This window comes from Elaeis guineensis, chromosome 4 (assembly GCF_000442705.2).
Source record: "Elaeis guineensis isolate ETL-2024a chromosome 4, EG11, whole genome shotgun sequence".
Classification (NCBI taxonomy): Eukaryota; Viridiplantae; Streptophyta; class Magnoliopsida; order Arecales; family Arecaceae; genus Elaeis; species Elaeis guineensis.
The window spans coordinates 70,283,058-70,306,472 of NC_025996.2; the positions used below are offsets into that span (position 1 = coordinate 70,283,058).

The window sequence follows — 23,415 nt, forward strand, 5'->3', positions numbered from 1 at the left end:
GCTAAAACTCTAAGGAACTCACCGGAAACCTTGCACCCACTTTTCTTTCTTTTCTTTCTTTTTCTCTTGGAAGGATATGGACTTCCTTCTCACGCAAAAGACTTCTCACACTCCAGAATTTTTCTTCAAAAATCTTCTTTTTTTTGCACGCCCCACTCTTCTCCTTTTATAACAACATCAAACATCTTATCCAAAAGAAAGGATAAAGATGAGTAATTACACATTTGAATTCAAATCAAATTTTGAATTCAAATGGACACCAACTCATCCCTTATCCACTAAAGGCGTGAGGCGTGGCTTTAATTGTGCATGGAGTGATTTCATGAGAAACCTTTTTTTCATGTAAAAAATAGGGCGTAAAAAAAGGGATAAGGTGCAAAGATTGATTGCCCATTCAAATTCAAACTTTATTTTGAATTTGAATGGCCAACCAATCATCCTTATCCATTCATTTGGCACATTAAAATGAGGCATGGAGAGGGCTTGGCATGAGAAAAAAATTCATGAGAAGTTTCTTCTCATGAATTCAAATGGGTTCAATGGAAGTGAGGTGGCGCATGGAGATTGGGTCAAGGTGGTTTAATTATTTAAACCAACCTAATTGAACCAAATAAGTTAGGTCCAATTAGATTAATTTAAATCCAACTTAATTAAGCTTAATTAGGCTCAATAAAATTCTAATCAAATCAGAAATTGACTAAGCCCAACCCTGATCAAATCAGGGACCAAACCATCTCGACAATTAGGTCAACTCTTAACCTAATCGGGTCAAATCCAACTGAATTCAATTCAATTGGATTTGATCCAAAAATAATTACTCAATCAAATTGAATTAATTAATGATCAAATCATTAATTAAATCTCTCATAAATACTGAGTCCAAATTCGATGGGCAATCGAGCATCAGAATTTATCGATATGCAATCCTGATCGAAAAGTCCCAACCAGTGGGACTCTTGACCCCGATACCCATAATGTGTGGAACTCGTGATCAGAGAATCCTAATTCTCGATCACTGAGTCCCAAACATGTAGGATTCTACACCAGCCATCAGATCAGATAGGAACCTCTAATGTGTGTGACCCCACAGGTTCGAACCTAAGCCAGTAGTACAGGAACCAATTCCTGTACTAATCGAAGTGACCATCTAGTAATGGTACCCAACATTCGGATAGGTCGAAAGTCACAATCGCAACACTCAGAACCTACATGAATATGGTTACTGTATAATTCATCCTTTTGACCCCTGTGTTTAGGACGACTCAGAGTTAAACTGTCAACCCTGATCAGATCATCCGAATCGTGCTCAACTCAAACAGTCCTGTGACTCCTCACAAGGACTACCCTGGCCAAGATTTTGCTAAATTGAAACACGACTGTACACAGCTCCTAAACTGGAGTGGTCAATCCCATCTTGACACACGCACCGACAAGTCAAGTATTTGACTACACCTAGCAGCCTTCCGTCACTGAATTAGAAATTCAGGTAGTCCAGTGCCTATGTGCAGTGAGTTGCTTGCAAGTCACCATGGTGGTCTCAGATCGGAGAGACATTTATACCCATATTCCATCGGAGTAAATCTTGATAGCAGAAATAGCTCCGGAGTCGGTCACGTTCAGTGCAGATGTACCCTTATATCTCACCTGTATGCCATACCAGTGTCTCCACACTCATTGGTTAAGAGGACAACCAACCTATATGGCACACAATGACCTATGCTTGATAAACGTTGTCGTCCTTGGTAACAACGTATCATTTGGTTGCGAACAGATTTAAGGACTAAACGATAAATCCTCCTTTGTCGAGTCTAAATAGTCTTAAGGACTTCACCACAACTTAGGAGTTCATTAGAAGATGAAATATTTTATGATGAAAAATATCAAAATAATTTTATTAATTCATAATTCATGTACAAATATAAAAATGAGCACAACCGTCAACAGGCTAATGATTGGCTTTGGGACACTATTCCCAACACCTACTGGAGGCACCATAGATATGGGCTTCGTGGTGATGGCTTCAGTTATGTTCACCTCGGTAGGAGATCGATCAGATATCTTCACCGGCTCCTCTACCACTTTGAGGGATGACTCAAGATCCTCCTTTATGCCTATCTCGACGGCCACTTTCAGAGTGACCTTGAAAATATCTACCTCAGGATATAATTTTTTGATCAAGTTACGGTACTAACTGAAGGCATAATCATATGCACTCTTGGAGCTCTCGGATACTTCATCCTCGAGCTCCTCAGAGGCCTTATATAGCTCCACTGCTTTAGCCACCTTGTCCTGCTCTTTCTTAATTTACCTCTTCAAGGCCTCTATGGTCTTCTCATGAGCCTCATTGACCTTCTCCGCCTCTCTAAGCCTCAGCTCTAGTTCCTTATTCTTCTCAATGGTAGTATGTAAATCAAAAATCTTTTTCTCTTGTTTATTAACCTTTCACTGAAGATCCAATAGGTTTTGATTCTTCTCCTTCATTACCTTCAACTTTTCTTTAAGTTGATGTTTGTCCCACAATGAGTTCAGACTCCTTTTTCTTCTCCTCCTGAAAAATAATCAGATTGGCATCCATGGCCTCTTTATTCTTCAATAAGTAGATCATGTTCTCATACATGACCTTGAAGTCGACAGTGACTTGCAAGACAAAAGTTCAGATCGGTTATCCACTGAAGTGAGAAAAAAAAAGAAAGAAAGAAATACTCACATGCATGACCTGTTCAAATCCATGGTTGGTGATCTCCTCTGATTTATTCTTCTGATGCACCTCCTGATTGACAGTTGGCATCACTGACTCAAGAAGATCACGACCCAATCAGGGCCACTCCAAAAGTGACATCTTAGTCACAGCATCTCCCTTGGACGAACTCGATGAGGTCGTGGAAGTTGCAGTCGGTTTGCATCCGATCTCTTTGAAAGGCAGCGCAAGTCGGGCAGTGTTATTCTTGATCCTCACCACAATGGGTTGGCGAGGTGGGGGTTCCAGTGATAAAGTCTGAGGAGAATTTTGTAGTCTCCGGGAGGCTTCACTTCTCCCCAAGTTAGCCGAAGGAGTTGTTGAAGAAGATTGAGATGCCGCCTGGGTAGGAGGAGGCACCGCAACTTTGACTCTCTTCAATGCGGGGTCGGTAGTAAATGGCTTTGGTTGATCCTTCCTCTCCTCCACCTTCATCGGATTGAACTTCATTTCTGCATTAGATAGGTATTTTAGAATAATGAAGACAGAAAAGAAATAATAAAGTTGAAGAGTAAAACACTTCGATATTTTTTCGAGGAGAGTACAGGCTGATACCGACATCATATAACACCTGATCATTTATCAAAGAAGATAACTTGGGTGTTTTGATGGTAATCAGAGTTGAATGAGCCACCTCATCTCCGAGGAGAATTTTATCATTGGAGTTATATTTGGTGTCCAGATATCCTCAGAAAGTCTTAAAACCCTATGGAATAGGAGCCCGAACGAAGAAAAAATAGCCTTTCCAATCATGAATTGAAGAGGGAAGACTAAGTCCAAATTTATGATTTTTTCAAGGTGAGAAGCACTACCAATCTTTCTCACTCAGATGCCTTTTCAAAAATACCAAAGATCTAAATAGGGAGATCCTTAGATCTATGTGAAAGAAATTACATATAATTATGAATACTATAATTATCTTAATTGTGTTCGGAGTTATTTGAGTGGGATGGATCTTATAAAAATCAAAGATATTGCTGAAAAAGAGGTGCAGTGGAAACTGCAAGCTAGATTGAAGGGATTCATCATAGAAAGCTAAACAACCTTTGAGAGGCTCAGATACCTAACCTTTCAGATCCGGCACTATCATTTTATACTCGTCAAGTATATCATATTTTTTTCTAAGGATTACGAGGTTCTCCTCGATCAAAATAGATCCTTCTGTCTCTGGATCGAGGTAGTCCATGAGATCATGCACAGGAGATTATGCGCTATGATCCGAACTCCCCTCACTTACAGAACCGATTTTAGGGCCCTCCCGGGGTGGATTTCCTACCTCAGTGGCCAATAAAAGCTGGGTCGACCTAATCTGTAAGTCACCTACAACCTCTTTTCCCTTTCTATCACTCTTGGATATATTTCTTGAGGAAAAATGAGAAGGAGAAATGAAAAGAATCAAAAGAGAAAGAAAGGCTACCCTACGGCTGAAAAAGAATAAATGAGGGAGGATCGATACTTAAGAGAAACAGATGAAATTCTCCCAAGAGATGAAAAATGAACTCCTTTTCCTCCCGCTTTGGCGAAGCTTCTTGTTGTCTCCAATGACCATTCAATGCAGGAAGCTTCAGGAAATAATTTGGTAACACCTTCACATGATAACGACAGAAATGAACAGTGATCGGGGGGCAAAAGCCTTTTATAGATGGATCGATGGTTTGGATTAATTGATCTCCCTATCGATTTGTGACACCTGATGTTAATCTGACACTCGGTCAGATGGTGGTTAGGCATACCTCCCTCCAGATTTAGCCATGACAAACCGATTCATACCTAAGCTGATAAGCCAATCAGACGTTGACAAATGGTGCACTCTTATTTGATATTTTCAAACTACCCATCCAAGCAATGATGGTAGAAGTTCTGGCAGATCATTTTCTGAAAGATCAAGTTTCTTCATTTTCGATCAAGTAATTAATTTTTATACTCTCGAGGTATGGCACATTTATTCCAGGCAACGGCAACACTAGTCTGAAAAGTTTAAAACTAAAATATAGAGATAAGATCTCCAGATCGATGAACGATTGAGGCAAAATTTGAATATGAAGATTAGATCTCCTGATCGATAAAAATCGAATCAAAAATTTAAATATGGAGATAAGATCTCTTGATCGATAAATGACTGAGTCAAAAAGCAAATGCAGAGATAAGATTTTTGATTGATGAAAATCGAATCAAAAATTCAAGTGTAGAGATAAGATCTCCTAGTCGGTGAACGACTGAGTCAAAAAATTAAATATAGAGATAAGATCTCCTGATCAGTGAGAAAATCGGACCAAAAATTATAACTCAGAAATAAGATATCTTGATCAGTAAAATCTGATCTCCATGACAAACACCTCCTAAATTGGTGAAAACCCAATCGTATGAAAATACTTCTACTTCTTAGTCTGATCAAAAGATTATCACCTCGGATATAAAAAGTGGGGGGGCAAAGTGTTGGTGCATTAAACCAGCATCAAAACACATAGAATCATCATATGAGATCAAAGAGATGTCAATCTGAAAGCACCAGATCCTAGCAGACTAATTTATCGATTAGCAGATTTAGCTCGATATTGTATCGATCTGAATAAAGGACGCTCTTGCATTCGATCCGGATGACGTCTTAGCTAACAAAAAAATATTCAGATCAGGTATTTACCGACCTGAACCTCGGTACTTCCTTATTCAGGATGAATGTTATGACATCTCTATTTCACTCTGATCATCTACCAAAGTGAACTATTATAGTAACGGATTTAATCATTCTACGAACGTCCGTAGTGATTTCTCAACCAAGTCACAGCTGATCACGATCACATGTCCAGCTCATATACACCGTTATCTGCCAGCTCACTTACAGGTGGCTCTTTAATCGCCTAACAGACTTCTCTAATGGTCCAATAAATTCTGGAACGACCTCCTTAACTCCTCTATAAATAGAGGGTCAGAGATCCTCCGTTGGTAAGTTCTCCTTTCTGAAACTAAGGGAGACTCTGTCAGTAGAAAATTAGGCCAGACTCTTGGCTTGCATCTAATTCTCCTCCAGTTCCATTAATCTCTCTTGCTCTTCCATTCTTTTCCAATCCTGTTCTCAAGGCTCGAACTGACTTAAGCATCGAAGGATCAAGAATAAGAGGATCCCCATCTGATTTTTTAATTGATTTTGCAGATTGGAGGAATTCTCACTAGGTCGCAAGAATCATTCTAGCCCAACCTCTTCTAGTTGATCAACTCTACTCCATATTTTGAGTCTTGCAGCAACACTTTTTATGAATGAGAGCCATGAACAATGGGAGGTATTATTGAATGCTTTGCCACTTATTTTATTATTCAGGTGAAAGATCTGCCAAACCATTCAACTGACAAAAAATTGTTGAGTAATTAGGAAATTTCTTCAAATTGAAGCTATCATGTGATAGCCCCAAGGACATGGTCCACCTCAAACTCGGTTTGGGACCAGATGCTATTGTTATCTAACAACTTTAACAGACTTGCTCCAATCTTTTACAAGGAGAGATGTGATTTGAGAAAAGTTTCATCACTTGTATGGTCATGATGATATATGTCGCAAAAACCTCTTACCCATCGAATGGATCAAAGAAATATAGACTCATTGTCCTTCAGAAATTGCTACCTCACTACCATTGTGGACAATGTGAAGAATCAAATTTTGACAATGAGAAAAATTAAAAAATCACAAACACAATCCACTTGGGTTTGATGACAGCAATTAAACAGGGGTGGCCTAAAGGCACCTCTGATGATAAAACTTAGTGATATGTTTAGACTTAATCCACGATCCCCTTGTTTTTGAGAAGGAAGAACATGTTAGAGTGCATTTGTTTGGAGAAAACTTGGGTGCATTTGTCCTTTTTCCCCCTCTTTTCTTCTTGTTAAATAAAAATTTAAAAAAACTTGGCAACAGCTTTTTTTTTTTTTTAACTTTGAGAAGAAATATATGTTCATCAAATCCACCACACTCTTGTGCTGAGAAATAACTGATTAAACAAATTTATGCTGAATAACAAACTCCTGATACTACAATGAGACATTCTAGTAATAAGAGATTGCAGGAAGACTGAATTTGAGAAACATTTTTTGTCATATTAGTTTAAATGGCATAAATGAATGACTGTTTCTATCGAACTTGAATAAAATAAAATAAAATAAAAGCATCTGCTTTACTTCAAAGTTAACCTATAGCTTACATTATTGAAATGTTATGGGTTGGAAACATGGAAACAGTCTCTTACATGCAAAGGATAAAAATATAGCAGGAGCCTCCTGCACCAAGATGCCTTTTTTTTTTTTTTTTTTTCCTAAAAAATATTTTAGTAAAGCCTTCCACCAATCACTATGTCAAGCCTTTTGGCTCACAAATTCTGCAGCTTTTAGTTCAGAGGGTATTGACACAGATATCAAATATCCATGAAGTTCTTCGAGACCCATCTGAAGCAACCACAACTTGCGCTGCTTCTTGATCAAGGATAACCTATTTTAATGTTCCTACAGACTATCATTAACCTGGTCTGTTCCATGATTAAATAGCTTCCACTCACCATGTCAATTCACAAGTAGTCTACGCCCAAAAAAAAAAAAATCCAAAGCAGCATGCTTCATCAAATTCGTCTTCAATTCTCATTGATAGTGTATTAAAACTATGCTAAACAGAATCTGGCGAGCAATTTGACTTACCAAGCTCATATCTAAAGTCAAAGTCCATCTAAAATCCTTTTCAGGGAAGTTGTTCATTTTGTTAAGAACAAAGGACATATTAGTTTAACAAACCCTGCCATAACGATGCTCCATGTCAGAGATTGTTAGTCATCCAGCTCCCATGACAGCCTTCCAGTGAGATCTCCATAAAAGTTTCTGATATAGAAGAGTTACATAGGAGACAATATGGCAACTGTTGATCCAGACCAAAAGGACAGCCAGTAGCACCCTTTTATGCTTTACCAGTGGGCACACATGAAAGCATATGTGAAGTTCTCTAACAACTACATCGCTGCCGCCACAAAATTTAAAATAAATAACAGTAGAACCAACATCGAATTGCTTTGAAAGCAGCTTATAGAGTTTTTATGATACCCTATGTCTACATAAAGTTGGATATGAACCCAATGTCACTAAAGCACCATACGAAAATAAAACACATCCCTAGGACCCCAAAAGAATGTCAAGACAAGCCTGGACAAAAAAATTTAAGAAACCCACTCCCCTCCTCTGCAATCCTGTGCTCGTCGTTGGTGACTGATCAACATGCATTAAAACCAGACAAACAATAAAATTAGCTTAAATTCCCTTGTAGGTTTTTCTTAGATTTTCTGGAATCCAGCTAGACCATGTTTCATGGGTTCTTTATTTAGTTTGCCCCATTTCGTGGTATATCAACATTCTCCTATAATATGCCAAATTCTTTACTTGCATCCACCTTCAATCCACGATTAACAATCATGAATTCTCAGCAGAACATAATAATAGCGCCCACCCAAAGAAAAAATTGATAACAGTAACAATAATTATGCTGTGGCACATTGCTGTGGCACGTCCAGTTCCATCGATACAGGATGCCATCAGTAGCCTTGAGTGAATGGATGTAATATAAATATTCAGAAAGTATCTAGCACTTAATTATCATATCAACATTTTTGACAAAATCCCAATACTTGTGGGAATAAGTAGATTGAATCAACATATAATGAATTTCAACTTTGGGTTGTGCTAATTAAAAAGAAGTGATGTGATTACGCTTAAGGGGTGTTTGGTTCACAACCGAAATTAGAATGAGAATGAGAATTGGAATGGCTTGGAATTGAATCGGAAATGGCCAAATCTCTCAAAGCGTTTGATTCGCGATCAGAATTGGAATCAGAATCGGAATTGGAATAAAAAATTGAATCCATAGAGAGAGTAGGAATTAGTTTTATATAGATTGAGCCATTCCCATTCCACCCCGAAATCGAAATGGGACTCCTTCCAACCAAACGGTTGGAATGAGAGTCACCCATTCCGATCCAGACCCCCACTCCTCCCAACCAAACACCCCCTTATATTATTGGCAATATATAACCAAACACCCCTCTATATTATTGGCAATATATATACACTGCAAAAACTACAATAATGCTAAATTCTACGTGCGAATACAACCTCCAACTATACAAATGCCAGACAGAAACAAATTGAATAGGATGTTTCTGCATCAGTGCACCTTACTCCAAACAAGAATTACCTCTCAGTTTCCCATTAGAAGCAAATGACTGATTCACCACTGATTTCCAGATACTGCACTTAGTCAAGAAACATGGCCACCTTATCCTTGAAGCTGCTCTTCTTTTTTGTCAAAACCAATGTTCCTTCTTCTCTCCACAGTTCCCTGCTTCTGGCTTGTTTGTCAGTTTCAACGGTTATGTTCATACTTTCTGTTTTAATTGTCCCATTTTCTTGCTCTATGGCTGAAGGTTTCTGCAGCAGAGGACCTATAAAGAGGTCCAACATATCTTGAACGGTATCCCCAGTTCTTGTGATATTAGTGGCGAAATTTTCCCCTCCAAGGCGTTTCTCTTTGTTCCTTTCAGTATCAGTTAAATAAGAACTGGAACTAGTGGTTATGCATTTGGATATTATCTTGCCAGATCCAGCAGCTTGGATAGGTCGGCCAGCATTAACATTTGAGGAAGCTGACAAGCTTGAAGGGTTTGCTTTTAAATGGGATTCTCTTGTAATTGAGTGCTCATGCTGTTTCTCCTTATCAGCATTTACATACTGCGAGAAAATGTCAGAGAAGTGATGCACAGAAATATTATAATGGTGAGACATGCTACTTTCATGCAAGTCAAAGTTAGATGGCTATCAGCCATACAAAAGTAAAAGATGATATAACTGAACAGAACTAAATTAATATAAGTAGAAAAAAATGATTGCACAACTTTCTAAATATCTGACAATGTAAAGTGACCAAAGATATTTAGGATCTACACAGATTGACACCAAAATATTATAATGAAGCACATGGTTTGCCCAATAAGTTCCAGTAGATTAATCTGGCAAAACTACAGTAGGATTGTAAACCAGGTGTCAGGGCTTAAAATACATGGATCAAGTAATTTGGTAGCTACATTGTGGATACAAGAAATGCTATGAAATTTTACCTCTTCAGCAATGCTCACCAGATCTTCAACTGTCAGTTCTATTTCATCCTCCTTTCCTGGTGACGTGACTTGCATGTCACTGTTCTTGGATCTCTTACTCTTTAGCTTTTGCTTCTTTGCAGTATCCCTACAATCCAACATTCTCTCACCTCCATCAGCTTCCTTCTTATGTTTCGTCTGAGCCTCACTAAGTTTGGACTTATCCAAACCTAAACCTCTTCTCCTTGCTTTTCTAGTTCCTTGTTTTGCCTCACACCTTTGTGAGAGATCAAGTTTATCTGAAACATCTGTATCTTGAGTTAATATCCCTTTACTTTTAGACCCAGCATCCTGAGTCTCAGGTTGATCTTTCAATGGTGAACATGTTTTATCTCCACTTTGAGAGGTTCTTTGTTTATCAGGGGAGCTCACCCGCAGCATCCATGCAGGTAATCTCCGTTTTCTCCCAGCATCAATATCAACAACTACTTCAGGCATGTTTTCTGTACGTTACCATGCTAATATTGCTTAAACTTCAGTCAGCAACAGAGAAAATGATGACTTGAATCCAGTCCACAGAGGAATAGATATTTTTTCTCATCAGTCACAAAACCACCTCACAGATCTCATCTACAGTAATGCGAACAATAAATTGGAATGCCAACTTAAAAGTCCCATCTGCAGCGATATGAGAAATTTTACTTTTTTTCCAAAAAAAGCATACAGGTAATAAACAGACTACAGAACATCATATGTTTAAACAGTACCAGGAAATAGCTAATGGGAAATTATACTTCTTTTTAAAACTTTTTGAAGTATGTATCAAATTTAGTCATGTTGCAAATACATTAGCAAATGTCACATGGTGCAAATGCCAGAGCTAGTACAAGTGTTTCAGGAGCAGTAAATCATAATAGACTATTATGCACTTTAGTGCAATCAAACAACAAGTGTAGTGAAGGGCATAATAGTCAAATTCTACTTTCTTGCTTCAGAAACAACAAAATCAACTGGCACTCACCACCCCTAAATGAATATGATTGTTACTAAGGACCTTTTATATATATAATAAGCAACAGCAAGGCTGTCAGGCCCCCAACCCATCACTCGTACGGGCCATGTGACATGGCTGCATATTCCATAGCAAGCGCAAGGCCTTGAAACCAATATAAAACCACAATAATATCAGATAATATACATTTCATGTTCTTATTTCTAAGCAAAGTAAATTATTTTCACTACTAACAAAAAATAGAAATTGTCTAGCTAGAAGTTCCAAGTACTCAAGCTGTATCAATGATGCTCTAATTTGCCCACATCTCACTCACTACCCCAAACTTAGCCGAGTTCTAAGATCCTGTAGCTCTGAATAAGGAAATAAAGGAATGGCATGAGCAAATAGCTCAGTAAGAATCCCCATGCACACAGACTGACATGTATTGAATAATAGTTAAATGGAATTATCTGACAGTAAATATAAGAACTAGAATAGGATTAAAATGTCATTAACATTTAACACACATTCAGTACCTAACTTCCCTTATTCTTCATAAGTGACAAAACACCAATAATAATACAATTAAACTAATCTTCATTCAACACTCATCCAATTAACAATTCATTACCATTTATAATTCTCTGTCAAATATCCAATTCAGCATATATAAGTGTATAACAAGTAAGTTGATTTGAATTTGGCTTCAGGCTTACCACAATCACATTTCCAGCTCAAGATAGGGCAACAGTAATGTCACATTTCTAACCTTTAACACGGCAAAGACATGGCCACATTTTCAACGTATGACAGGGCAACAATAATGCTACATTCCAGCTTGTGACAGAGCAATGATAATGCCATATTTCCAGCCTGAAATGGGGCAACTATAATGCCACATTTCCAGCTTGTGACAAGGCAACAGTAATGCTACATTTCCATTCTATGATGGGGCAATGGTAATGCTAAATTTCCAGTCTATGATGGGGCAATCAATGGTAATGGAGTTAGCCCAAAGCGCACACTCATCCAAACAATTCTAGTGCACATACCAAATATATTATAGTCGGCTTTGAACTATCCATGCTCACAATTCTAGCCCGTGATGGGGCAGCGATAATGTCACCCTTCCAGCCTGTGAGAAGGCAACAACAATGTCACCTATAGGGACACATGATAACTTAATAAGTCATATAGCCACTTTAAATATTACTTGATATTTGAGCAAATCACACAATCGACTCATCCCAGAAAATCTCCACAAGTCAACTCAAATTTTTCATAATAAGAATTTAAATGTCAAACGACCATCTGGTACATATTCATTAGACTCATTTCGAGTTCTCCTTGCAGCCATATCTTTCTTAGACCCTACAATTGGTGTTTTGGTAACAGATGAAACTGAAATTACAAGACTTAAAAATACAGGTTGAACCAGTCTTCTCCTTTTTTGGTAAGGAAGCAATTTTCTCCTTCTGAAAGCAGTTTTCTCCTTTTCTTCATAAGCAGTTTTCTTCTTTTATTTTTCTTGCAATAAGCTTATAGACAGTGTTTTAAACTAGTGATCTAACCCCAACCATTTAGTGGCCCAATTGCAAGTTACTGGCTCAACTATGAATCAATCATAATTTAACTACCCACTTCTCCCCTGCCACAACCCAAGATATTAACTATTCCCCAATTCCACTTCCCTCTCTCTCCCCCAAATTTTCCTCAGCCATTTAACCAAACTCAACCACCCTCACAAATTAACCTGCTCCTCCCCCCGATCTCTCCCTCAAATCTTCCCCTCATATAGATCAACAAAGAAGAGAAAAGAGCACAAAGGGGAAGAAAAGAAGCAGAAGAATCAGATCACCACTCATCTAAGATAGTCCAATTTCAATAAAATGTATTAAGTTGTTATCCTACCCATCTATCAATCCATCCCATCCAACCAACCATCCATGGATCTCTATCTCTTTCCATCCTCTCAAGGAAACTAGCCATGCATCTTTACTTTTTTCTACTCAAGTTTTGTGTACAGTTGGTAACTAACATGAGTACTTCCTTAGCCTTGTTCCCATGAATGCTAAAAAAAACCCTCTAAACATCCATCCATCTATCTCCATCTATCTATTTCTGTGTGTTCCCTCGAGTCTTCTCATTTCCTGTACTTTTCCATATTTATGCTCAATTGTGACTTCTTAAAAAATTATTTTATAATATATACTCCTCTATTTAAACTACTCATGGCACTCACACTTTGAATGTGCCATCATAGCCTCTAACCACAGGAAAATTGTTTACCTTCTATCTATTAAGCTTTATATAACATTTTCTGTTGCAAAGGCATTGCACTTCGGCCAAACTAAGTTTTTCCTAATCCAAATATGCTAATAGAAGACATTTAAGCTGACATAGGCTCATTCCAGCCAGATGTAGTGCCAAACTGACCGGCCTTGTTGAGAAGAGAACACATTGATGATGTATTAAATTCAGATGGCATCTTACATAAAACAAAATCCACGATTTATAACATCTGACTTGATCTGAATCTAGGAAGCACGGATACGGCAAAATGACTGCCGTACCTGTGTCGGATACGTTTTCGATACGGAAACACCAGGGACACGGTACGATACATACCCACCGCATGTCTGGCTGTTTTTTCTCTCTTTTCTAGTTTTTTCGACGTCGGATATGGCTGGTACAGCTGGGATACGGTTGAATACTGAAACATTGATGTTTTTATGTTAATCTTTTAGGATATTTGCTTATAATAACTATGCACTAATGATGCTTACTTTTCAAACATAAGTGCTCTTGTGCTATGATTTGTGTTTATATATTATATTTATCTTAAGTATTTATGCTTCTATATTAATATTATATTAATTTTATATTTTTTAATATACTGTATCCCAGTCGTATCGTGTCCTATGTTTTTAAGAATTTATCATATCTCCGTATCCGTATCGTACCATACCCATATTCCGTATCGTATCTGTACATCTTAGGTCTGAATCAATAAAGCCATAAGGAATCAGAATCCAAATCAAATAAGGGTTCAATATAAACTTGTAGGCAAGGTTCGCAAAACCAATACCATGAATCATACTGTTCAAGTACCAAATCAATATGGAACTGTACCGTGTGGACATGGTACTCACATCATTGCCAACAAGATACTGACGAGAGCAAATGTGCAAGGAAAAGAGAGAAGGTGAAGAGAGAAAGAGAAGAGGGGAGGAAGGACCTCACAGAGAAAAGACGGCAGATCAAAGACTGGAGGAGCTCGTCAATAGGGGATGAAGCTTGTCAATCAAGGCCAGAGCTCCTCAATCGTAGATGGAGTTCATCGATCAGGAGCCAGAATCGTCTGTGAAAACCCCTATGGCATTGCTGCCAGAACACAAGGGGATTAGGAGGCATAATCAGTTACCAGAAATGTCCATAAGAACAACCATTCTTATTGCCTATAAGAATGTCCATATAAAATGCTTATTGTTTTCCAGCATCGCCATATTGCACTAATTATATTAAAACTGAATGATAAATTGTTGAGGAAATTAACAAATAATTACATCATGAAATGATACATACACAATATCATGTTGAAGTTAAAGGGCATTCAGTTATCCAGTATTAACTTCATAAATCAACAAAATTTTAACTAAGCCAATTGTGCATAGGCGTAATTACCCCATCAGGATTGTAATTACATATGGACATAATTTAATAAGCATTAGTTACTGTACATTTGACAAGTTTGGGAATGCATCAACTGAATGGTGAACAAGCATGATAAGCCAATAAATCCAATCAGTTCTGGAGAAAGATCTAGCCTCTATGAAATCATTCACCTAACTAAATAATCATAACCCAAGCTTCAGCATTTGATTACATTCTTATAGACAATAAAACCGCTACCTGGAAACCACTATGAGTCCATAAGTCCAAAGCTAGAACAAAAGTGTTGTAATTAATAGCTGAGAGCAAAGTTGAGACATTTATCACAGAAAAATTGGAAAATGTCACACATTATTAGTTTGAGACATTATTGCAAGAGGCTATCACGAGGCTGCTTGCACAAGAAATCTGTTTCAGAAGGTTATTTTATTGGTTTCTCAATGGTTTACAAGATTGTGCTCCATCCACTGTTTATCCATGATAAACTGTATTCTAGTAGCCATATCCAACTAGCTGGAATTGATAGAGAGCTTTAGGGCCTGTTTGGCCAAGCTTTTGGAAAGGAAGAAGCTGCTTATTTTTCAAAAAAATACTTATTCTGAAAAAATAGGATATTTAGCCAAGTTTATTTTAAAAAATAATCTGATTCTGAGTGATAGCAGAAGCAGTTCTTCTGCTACAGGGAGGAAGCAGAAAATGGAGCTCCTTCTTGGAAGCAGAAGCAGAAGCAAAAAATTAATATTTTCAAGATAAAAATGCCCTTACTCAAAATCATTATTTACCATAACTACCCCTATTTATTTTCACCTAACCCTCCATTATTTACTATAAATACATGCCCTTTTTCATAATTTGACAGTCAAAAGTACTTTTTTTGAAAGATTTATCAAACACAAACTGCTTCTTAAATACTGATAAAAGCGTTTATCAAATGATTTTGCTAAACACAAACTGCTTCTCTCTCGCAGTACTTCTTCTAAAACTCCATTTGAAAAGAAGTGATTTCAAAATAAATTAATTTTCACAGCTTGGCCAAACAGGCCCTTAGTCTCAGGGATTCTTTTTCTTTGTGAGAAACCAAGGAGTAGCAGCCTCCAACATGAAGGCGACCATTGATCAAACCAAAAAAGGGACCAGGTCACATGTCACCAGTTCAACCATCGGGTCAACTAGAACCGAACAATGACATCATAATAGCATAATAAATATATTAATTATTAATTATTTTCATATAGAAAACTGGATTAAAACCACAAATATATACATATATATAAAGGTAAAACATACCAACAAGTTGTTAGCTTATTTCTAACAAATTGTAGCATTCTTTATCATCAATAGAATTACAATAATATATGACATCATATTACCATATAAAACTCAAGTTTTCAGTAGTATATTAGGAACAAGTATCACAAACTCGTGAAAAAGAAAATACTCAAGAACAATCTCTAAACTCATGCAGAAGATTATCATGAATCATCTATAGAAGAAACCTAATGAGATATGCAATTTAATAACCTGTAATTAGAAATCTGTTCAGAAGATACCAAATGTCCAGGAGCAAAGAATCCTACTTCATATTCTCAGCTTCCTTCGATACCGAGAAAACCCTAGAAAGCAGAAAAAACAATAAAGAGTTAACAGCTTATGAATTGAGAATCGACAGAATTCATCGAAGTAGAGGAAGGGGGAGATTAGAGGAGGGTCGGAGTCCCTCGTATTGGAGGAAGAGGAAGGGAGCCGGGGGACGCTGGGGAAGAGATAAAGAGAGAGAGGGAACGAGGGAGGGAGGGAGGAAAGGAAACAGAGAGAGAGAGAGAAAGAGGGAGGAGGTCTATTTAAAGGAAGAGGATGTGGAAGAAAGAGAGGCTTACCAGTGCTGAGAGTCCGCTTTCCGCCGGTCTTCCACCGCCAATGGCCGCCAGCAGCGTGGAGGAAGGGGAGAAGAGGAGAGGAGAAACTGATGGCAGCGCGGACGAAAAGGACGAGGAGAGAGAGGGGGAGGACTGAGGAGGTCTATTTGAGCTCTAATTGATTCCCAATTCTTGATCCGACTTTTCGCTCTGGAAAACCAGCCGGCTCATGAAAAAAACCGTGCCGCTGCGGATGGATCGCTGGTTCTTTCGATTTTTTTAAATTGGAGCGATTTTTTGAAGGAGGTGTCGGTTCTGGGATCTGCCCGGACCGCAGACCTGACGGTTCAAACGGTTCAACGCACAGGTCCGGGCCGGGTTTTAAAATATTGATTAAACGCTGCCCGTTCATCAATTGGTATATCGGACCGAAGAATGGAGCGGTGATCAGTTACAGGATCAACCAGTATCCATGACATCATAACAATAAAAACGCTATTAATGTAATTATTTATATTTTATTAAAATTATATATATATATATATATATATTACTTATAAAATAGTAGAAATTATTAATATATTATTGAAAAAGTTAAATTTATTAATATATATATATATATTAATATATTATATATTTTAATAGTATATATATATATATATTATATATATATATATATACTATTTTAATATATATATATATATATATATATATATATATATATATATATATGTAATACCTATAAAAATAGTAGAAATTTATTAGTATATTATTGAAAATTACTTTTTCAGTAAGTATATTATTGTCAATTATTAATATATTATTGACAACTTCTATTACACTTATGATCTCTCTTATCACATGACCTTATGTTTAATAAATTGAGAATTATATAATTAAATTAATTTAAGCATGATAAATAGTAGCTCATTGAACTAAATTACACTTTTACTAACCCATTATAATTAATTAAATTTAAACAACCAATTTGGTGGCTAATTCATAGTGAGGTAGCAAAAGAACTAAATGTTATATATATTTTGATAGATTAACAAGGTCCAAGGCGGACCTTCGGATAGTATCCAATGGGGATAGTCATAATTCGAAAGATACATGTGTAGGGAATTGCATCCTTTCTAAAAGCAATAATGCCCTTTGCAATGCGTGAGGGATGGCTAGTAAGCCAAGCATGCAAGTTGATTGAAAATAGGTTTCTTCGGCAATCCAAGATATTGCTAATCTGGAGATGGTAGAGTTAATTAAGACTAGGAGCAAAAGGGAAGATTGTAGTGGGGGATTGATTGCATGAGACTCCTTTGAGAATGAATTGGAGAACATAAGGTAATATTGAGGCTAGGAGCAAAGAGAATATTGGAGTGGAGGTTAGATTGCATGAGACTCCTCTAAAAACAAATCGGAGATCATAACCTAATGTCGTCCAAGGAAGAAAGCATTATCAATGGAATACCCAATAAGTTTGAGAGGAAATATTCATGTTGTATACAGGAGTGCTTCATTGAGATGGCCATATCTCCAACAAGGAGGTAGAACATCTCGTAAGCAATAGAGCTTAGCCTTTTTGGGGACATTTCTTGATAGAGATTTTACTAATGATTTCTTTCTGGAGAGATTTAGTTAACGGGATTTTACTATAGTACTTCTTTATAATATTTTATTATTAAGGATATTTATGGTATTACATATTATTATTTTTATATATTTTATTTTTTTTAAAATATTTCATATTTTTTTCTTTCTTTCTTCTTCTCTAGCACCTCCTCCACCTCCCTTTGCCTTCCTTCCGACCCAACCCCCACTCTGGTGTCACCCGCCCATGGTCCCACCCCAACCCAATGCATAACACACCCCCACCCCCCTCCCCTGCATGCCCACAGCACAACCCCCCCCCACCACCAGCACCACCCCCACCCTCTCGTGCCTCCCACCCTCGGCGCACCGAGGTCTCCCCTGGTGCCTATTACTGCTCTACCCCAACCTAGCCTGCGGCTCATTTGCCCCCCTCCACCCACGGCCCCATCCCCTCTTGTAGCTTCTCCCCACCACTTGGGTGCCTGCGATCACCACCCCCCTCCTGCAGCTTCTCTCTACGCACCGCCCCCCCCACGCCATCCGCATATTGAAAATGTGTCCAAAGTCAATCGTTAGACGATTGTACTCATCTTGTAAATTGTATATGAATTTTCAATAATAAAAGTTATTTAGTATTTTCATTACAAATTGACCATCTTTGAACTCCTATGTTGTAATAAAGTCCTTAGGACTATATATATTAATCGACAAAGGAGGATTTGTCATTAAGTCCTTAAAATTATTCGTGATCAAATGATATGCTATTACTAGGACGATAGCGATATCAAGTGTAGGTCGTTGTGTGCCATATGAGTTGGTTGTCCTCTTAACCAAGGAGTGTGGAGATACTGTTATGGCACGCAGATGGAATGTAGAAGTACATTCGCATCGAACATGATCATGTGTCGAGTATTCTGCAGTCAAGAGTATCTTGTGAAGGGTATGGATATAAGTGTCTCTCCGACCTGAGACCACTACAGTGACTTGTAAACAACTCACTGTATTTTAGTACTGGATTATCTAAGTTTCTAACTTAGTGACAGAAGGATACTAGATGCAGTCAAGTACTTATCAAGTCGGTGTGTGAGTCAAGATAAAATTGATCCCTCTGAATTTGTAAGAGATATGCATCAGTATATTTTAATTTAGCAAAATCTTGGCCAGGATAATCAATGAGATGGATTTGAAAAGTTGAAATACAATGTGGTCGACTTAATTAAAGTTGACAGTTAAACTCTAAGTCACCTTGAGTATTTGGATCAAAGGGATGAATTATATGATAACTATACGTCAGTAGGTTCTAGAAGGTTGCTTTTACAACACTTCGACCCATCCGATCGTCGGATCATTATTGCTAGATGGTTACATTATTGGTATAGAAAATTATTTCTATGCTACTGGCTTAGGTTCGGACCTATGGGGTCACACGCATTAGAAGATTTAATCAGATCTGATAGCTGAAGAATCCAATTAGATTGTGACCATGGTGAAGAGTTCTACTTGGACTAGGACTCTGTGAGAGTGTCCCACTGGAACTGGAACTCTACATTTATGAAGAATTAATTTGTAATTAGATTACTAATTGACTTAATTTAATTAAGTAAAGAGCTTTGGAACAAGTCTAATTGAATTAGATTCAGTTCGACTCAGACTGGGATTGATATAATCAAATCCGATTACAAAAAAATTTGATCCTGATTCGATCAGAGTTTGGACTCGACTAATTTCTAATTGGGTTAAAAATTTGATAGATATTTAAATTTCTAATTAAATTAGATTCATTTCTATCATTGGTTTCAATCCAAATTTGATTTGGATTAGAATTGAATTAGAAATGAAGAGTTTAAGTCAGACTAAGACTCTATCCTTATCTTTTGCGCCACATCTGGATATATGCCAATTGCTCCACACCTAATAGGATTTGGGTTGTGATTTTTGGCATCATGAGAGAGGATCTAATAAGGATGGTCAGCTATAGCTGATGAGTCATAATATTATCTATTGCCTAATTCGAATGTGATCCGAATTAGAGATAAGATGCAGACTAGAAATTTTTTTTTCATATATAGTATATTATTGGAGCCATATTTTTTTTTTCTTATTTTTCTTGAGGAATGCTTTAGTGTGTAAGACTCCAAATTTCTTCTCCATATCATATTGATTTTTTTAAAATTTTTGGGGATGTCAAAAAGGGGTTTTGGCATTGATTCATGGCATCCTTTCTTGAAAAGTCCTAATTCCTAATCTATAAAAAGGGACCCCTCTCTTGGATGTCCCATGATTAATTTCCTTATAAATTTTTATTTTTAGAGCCTCTTCTCCTCCTCCTCTCTTCCTCCTCTAGATCTCCTATCACTTTAGAGTGTCCAAGGTACTTATAGAAGAAGAAAAGGTCAGCTATTGAAGTTGTTCGCAGACTAGCATCTCCGAGCCCTTGATCTGCGCCAGTTTTTGCGTGGATTTTCCTATAGAGGCCAGACGACTTCATGTGGCTATGAGTGACTTGAGAAATATCCTCTCCAATCATTGGATCAGAGAAGATCAAGATCAAAATTTATTTGGTAACGATCTCTAACTTATTTTAATTCCATGGTAGATCTAATAGTTAGATCTAAAATTTCAGCATCAATGAGATCGATGTGATTTTTATTTTCAGATCTAAAGTATATATTTTTTATATCAAAAATCTTGATATGGTAGTCTAAGATTAGATTTTATACATGTGATTAGGATTAAATTATTTAATCTATTATTTTTACTGTATAAATTTTTTAATTACATGTACTGCACTACTATAAATTTTTCTTCAACTGGTATCAGAGCCAGATTATTTTGATATGAATTAATATGATTTTAGATTTAATTTTTTATTATTAGATCTGATTATTTATGATTTAGATTAGATCTAAATTAGTTTATTTTTAGATCTAATTATTATTTATTTAGATTAGATGTTCTGAGTAATAAAATATTTGAATTAGATAATCACCAGATTATCCGATCATAGGAGCAAGTAGAGTTTCATACCCTCTCCTCTCATTCAATGGAGTACTCTTCATGGCGTGTAGGGGTGCCACTGTGAGGTCCCATAAAGAAAAAAGTGAAAAGAAAAAACTTACTTTCTTGCAAAATCCTAGATCTTGAAATCTTAGGTGCTGTTGTATGTGATGCAAGTTGCGAAGATAGTTAGTTACATCTAATGTTGTTTAGTCAAAATTTTTTTGATCTAAAATCATAAAAATTTAGATTTGATCTAAAATATTTTATGACTTGATGTAAAAAATTTACATGAAAAATTATTTTCGAAACCTTAACCATATTGATGCAAAACTTAATTGAGAATTAAGTATCAAGCTGATTGAATCTAGAATTGTGATTTAGATCTAATGACATTGCATAAAACATGGGCATGGGTTAGCTCAAATTAGGTCCTTCTCTTTAATTAGGTTAGACCTAAGGTTAGAATCAAAATATTGATTGACAATGTAGAGAAATTAATTAAGTCTAACTAAATGTTGAATTAGATTAATCATGATTTCTCTAGTACAATAGTTGTAGATGATCAAGTCCATGTCTTTGATTAGACCAAATGGACCTTGATTGTAGCTCAGTGGTTGAACTCGAATCATTAGGTTAGTCAAATCGAAACTGGTTAATCAATTTATGTCTAAAGTAAGTTTGGCATTTCGATCGATGGTTTTTAATTGGAGGCGGCTTATCTGGCCATTTCGATGGTGTCTAAGCAAGCTTGGCAGACCCTCCCATCGATCTCACTTATCTGGCCATTTGATGAACTAGATTTTGATTAGATCGTTAAGTGATTCGAGTTAGCCCATGCCATTAAGATTGATCAGTGTGACTGATCTAGGTGCTAGTTTATCAACATGACCTAACCCGATTCAGTGACTTGGTGAAGTCAGTGGGAGGATTATGGTCTACTGATTGATTTTTTCTTCTCTTCTCTCTTTTGTAAATCGATTAAATCCTCTAAATTATTAGCCCTTAAAATGAGCTGGTTATGGTGATAACTAGATCATAGCCTCTCATTAAGGTGAGTGAAATGGGTCCATTATTTTTGATTGATATTACAAGCGCCATCTGTCTGATTTCTCTCTGAATGATGGATTATCATTCAGCATATGATGACTCTGATAAACTATCTGATGATGATTGGGTTGATCGAGCCATCCTCAGACCTGATCACTCATTAGGTAGAATCACTGAGTAAGTTTATGTTAATGATTTGACCTAACCGAAACTTTCAGTGGAGGTCCATCGCTTACTGAAATAAAATCTGGGCTAAATTAAATACTACAAGTTGTTTGGAGAAACAATTGGTTGAGAACCTACCTATAGATGCATATGGGTTGATCGAGCCATCCTCAAGCTTATATGTAGTCTGTGTGGATTCTAGTACCCGCTAAAGAATTAAGGTAATTCTTCAAATTGGAGGTAGAGTCTATCAATTCGTATAAAATAGTGGAAGAACCTTTAGACTAAAATTCAAATCTTTAGGATTAATAAATTCATATACTAATTAGGCTTTGTTCCTTCTTTGTGTGTGCAGATATGGCCTCAAACTTATCTCTCCGATCACTGTTGGACAGTGAGAAGCTTATTGGATTGAATTTCGATAATTGATATTAAAAATTAAAGATTATCCTGGAGCACGAGCGGATCCTTTATGTGATAACGTATCTGGCACTTGAGGAGCCTACTCCTAACATCCGAGGAGCAGTCCAAGATACTTATTTGAAGTGGCTCAATGATCGCACTATGGTTTGTTACATCATGCGGGCCTTCATGAATGACGAGTTCAGCTGGAAGTTTGAAGAAGCTCAGCCAGAGGAAATATTTCAAGTGTTGAGGGATTCCTTTGGTACTCCTAATGACGTTGAGCGGCACAAGACTAGTTGCACTATTTTCAATACTCGGATGAGAGAGGGTGCATCTGTTACCGATCATGTATTGTATATATTGAGCAGATTAAAAAATTGAGTAAACTCGACTTCCCTTTACATGAATAGCTGGAAAAAGATGCGATCCTGAACTCTCTTCCCAAGTCCTACCTACCGTTCCTTAGTCATTTCAGAATGACGAAGCCTGTAGTCAACTACCACGATCTATTAGGGTTGCTACAGACTTTTGAGAAAGATCACCAGCTCCACAAAGAGATAGTGAATCTAGTGGGAAGATCTTCTTCAGGTAGTCGTCGTCCCTTTAAGAAAGGCAAAAAGAAGAAAAATAAGAAGGTGCTTGGTGTTGGGAGTCAATCTCAGAACCTTAAGTTCAAGGCTGATCAAAATCAGGCAGAGTGCTTCTTTTACAAGAAGCAAGATCACTAGAAGAGAAATTGTCCTCAGTATATCGCTTCCTTTGATCCAAACAGGCTAAAGAAGAAGAAGCAATCAGTTGGTGGATAAGATACTTATGTGATAACACCTTGTAACT

General features: G+C 37.0%; 1 protein-coding gene across 6 annotated transcripts; it reads right to left on the reverse strand.

Annotated features, from left to right (window-relative positions):
* Positions 1 to 8,788: 8,788 nt before the first annotated feature.
* On the reverse strand, positions 8,789 to 16,533 carry LOC105034259 (uncharacterized). Of its 6 annotated transcripts, none has more exons than XM_073256661.1 (5): positions 16,396 to 16,533; positions 16,096 to 16,131; positions 14,085 to 14,230; positions 9,874 to 10,530; positions 8,789 to 9,487 (listed from the first exon to the last, which is right to left on the reverse strand). In XM_073256661.1, exons 4-5 carry the CDS (start codon positions 10,348 to 10,350, stop codon positions 9,014 to 9,016), a joined length of 951 nt encoding a protein of 316 aa, XP_073112762.1. In that variant the 5' UTR covers positions 10,351 to 10,530; positions 14,085 to 14,230; positions 16,096 to 16,131; positions 16,396 to 16,533; the 3' UTR covers positions 8,789 to 9,013. The 6 variants fall into 6 exon arrangements, with proteins under 6 accessions (XP_073112762.1, XP_073112759.1, XP_073112758.1 ...); XM_073256658.1 differs by having other exon boundaries at positions 16,069 to 16,131; XM_073256657.1 differs by having other exon boundaries at positions 14,090 to 14,230; positions 16,040 to 16,131.
* Positions 16,534 to 23,415: the final 6,882 nt, after the last annotated feature.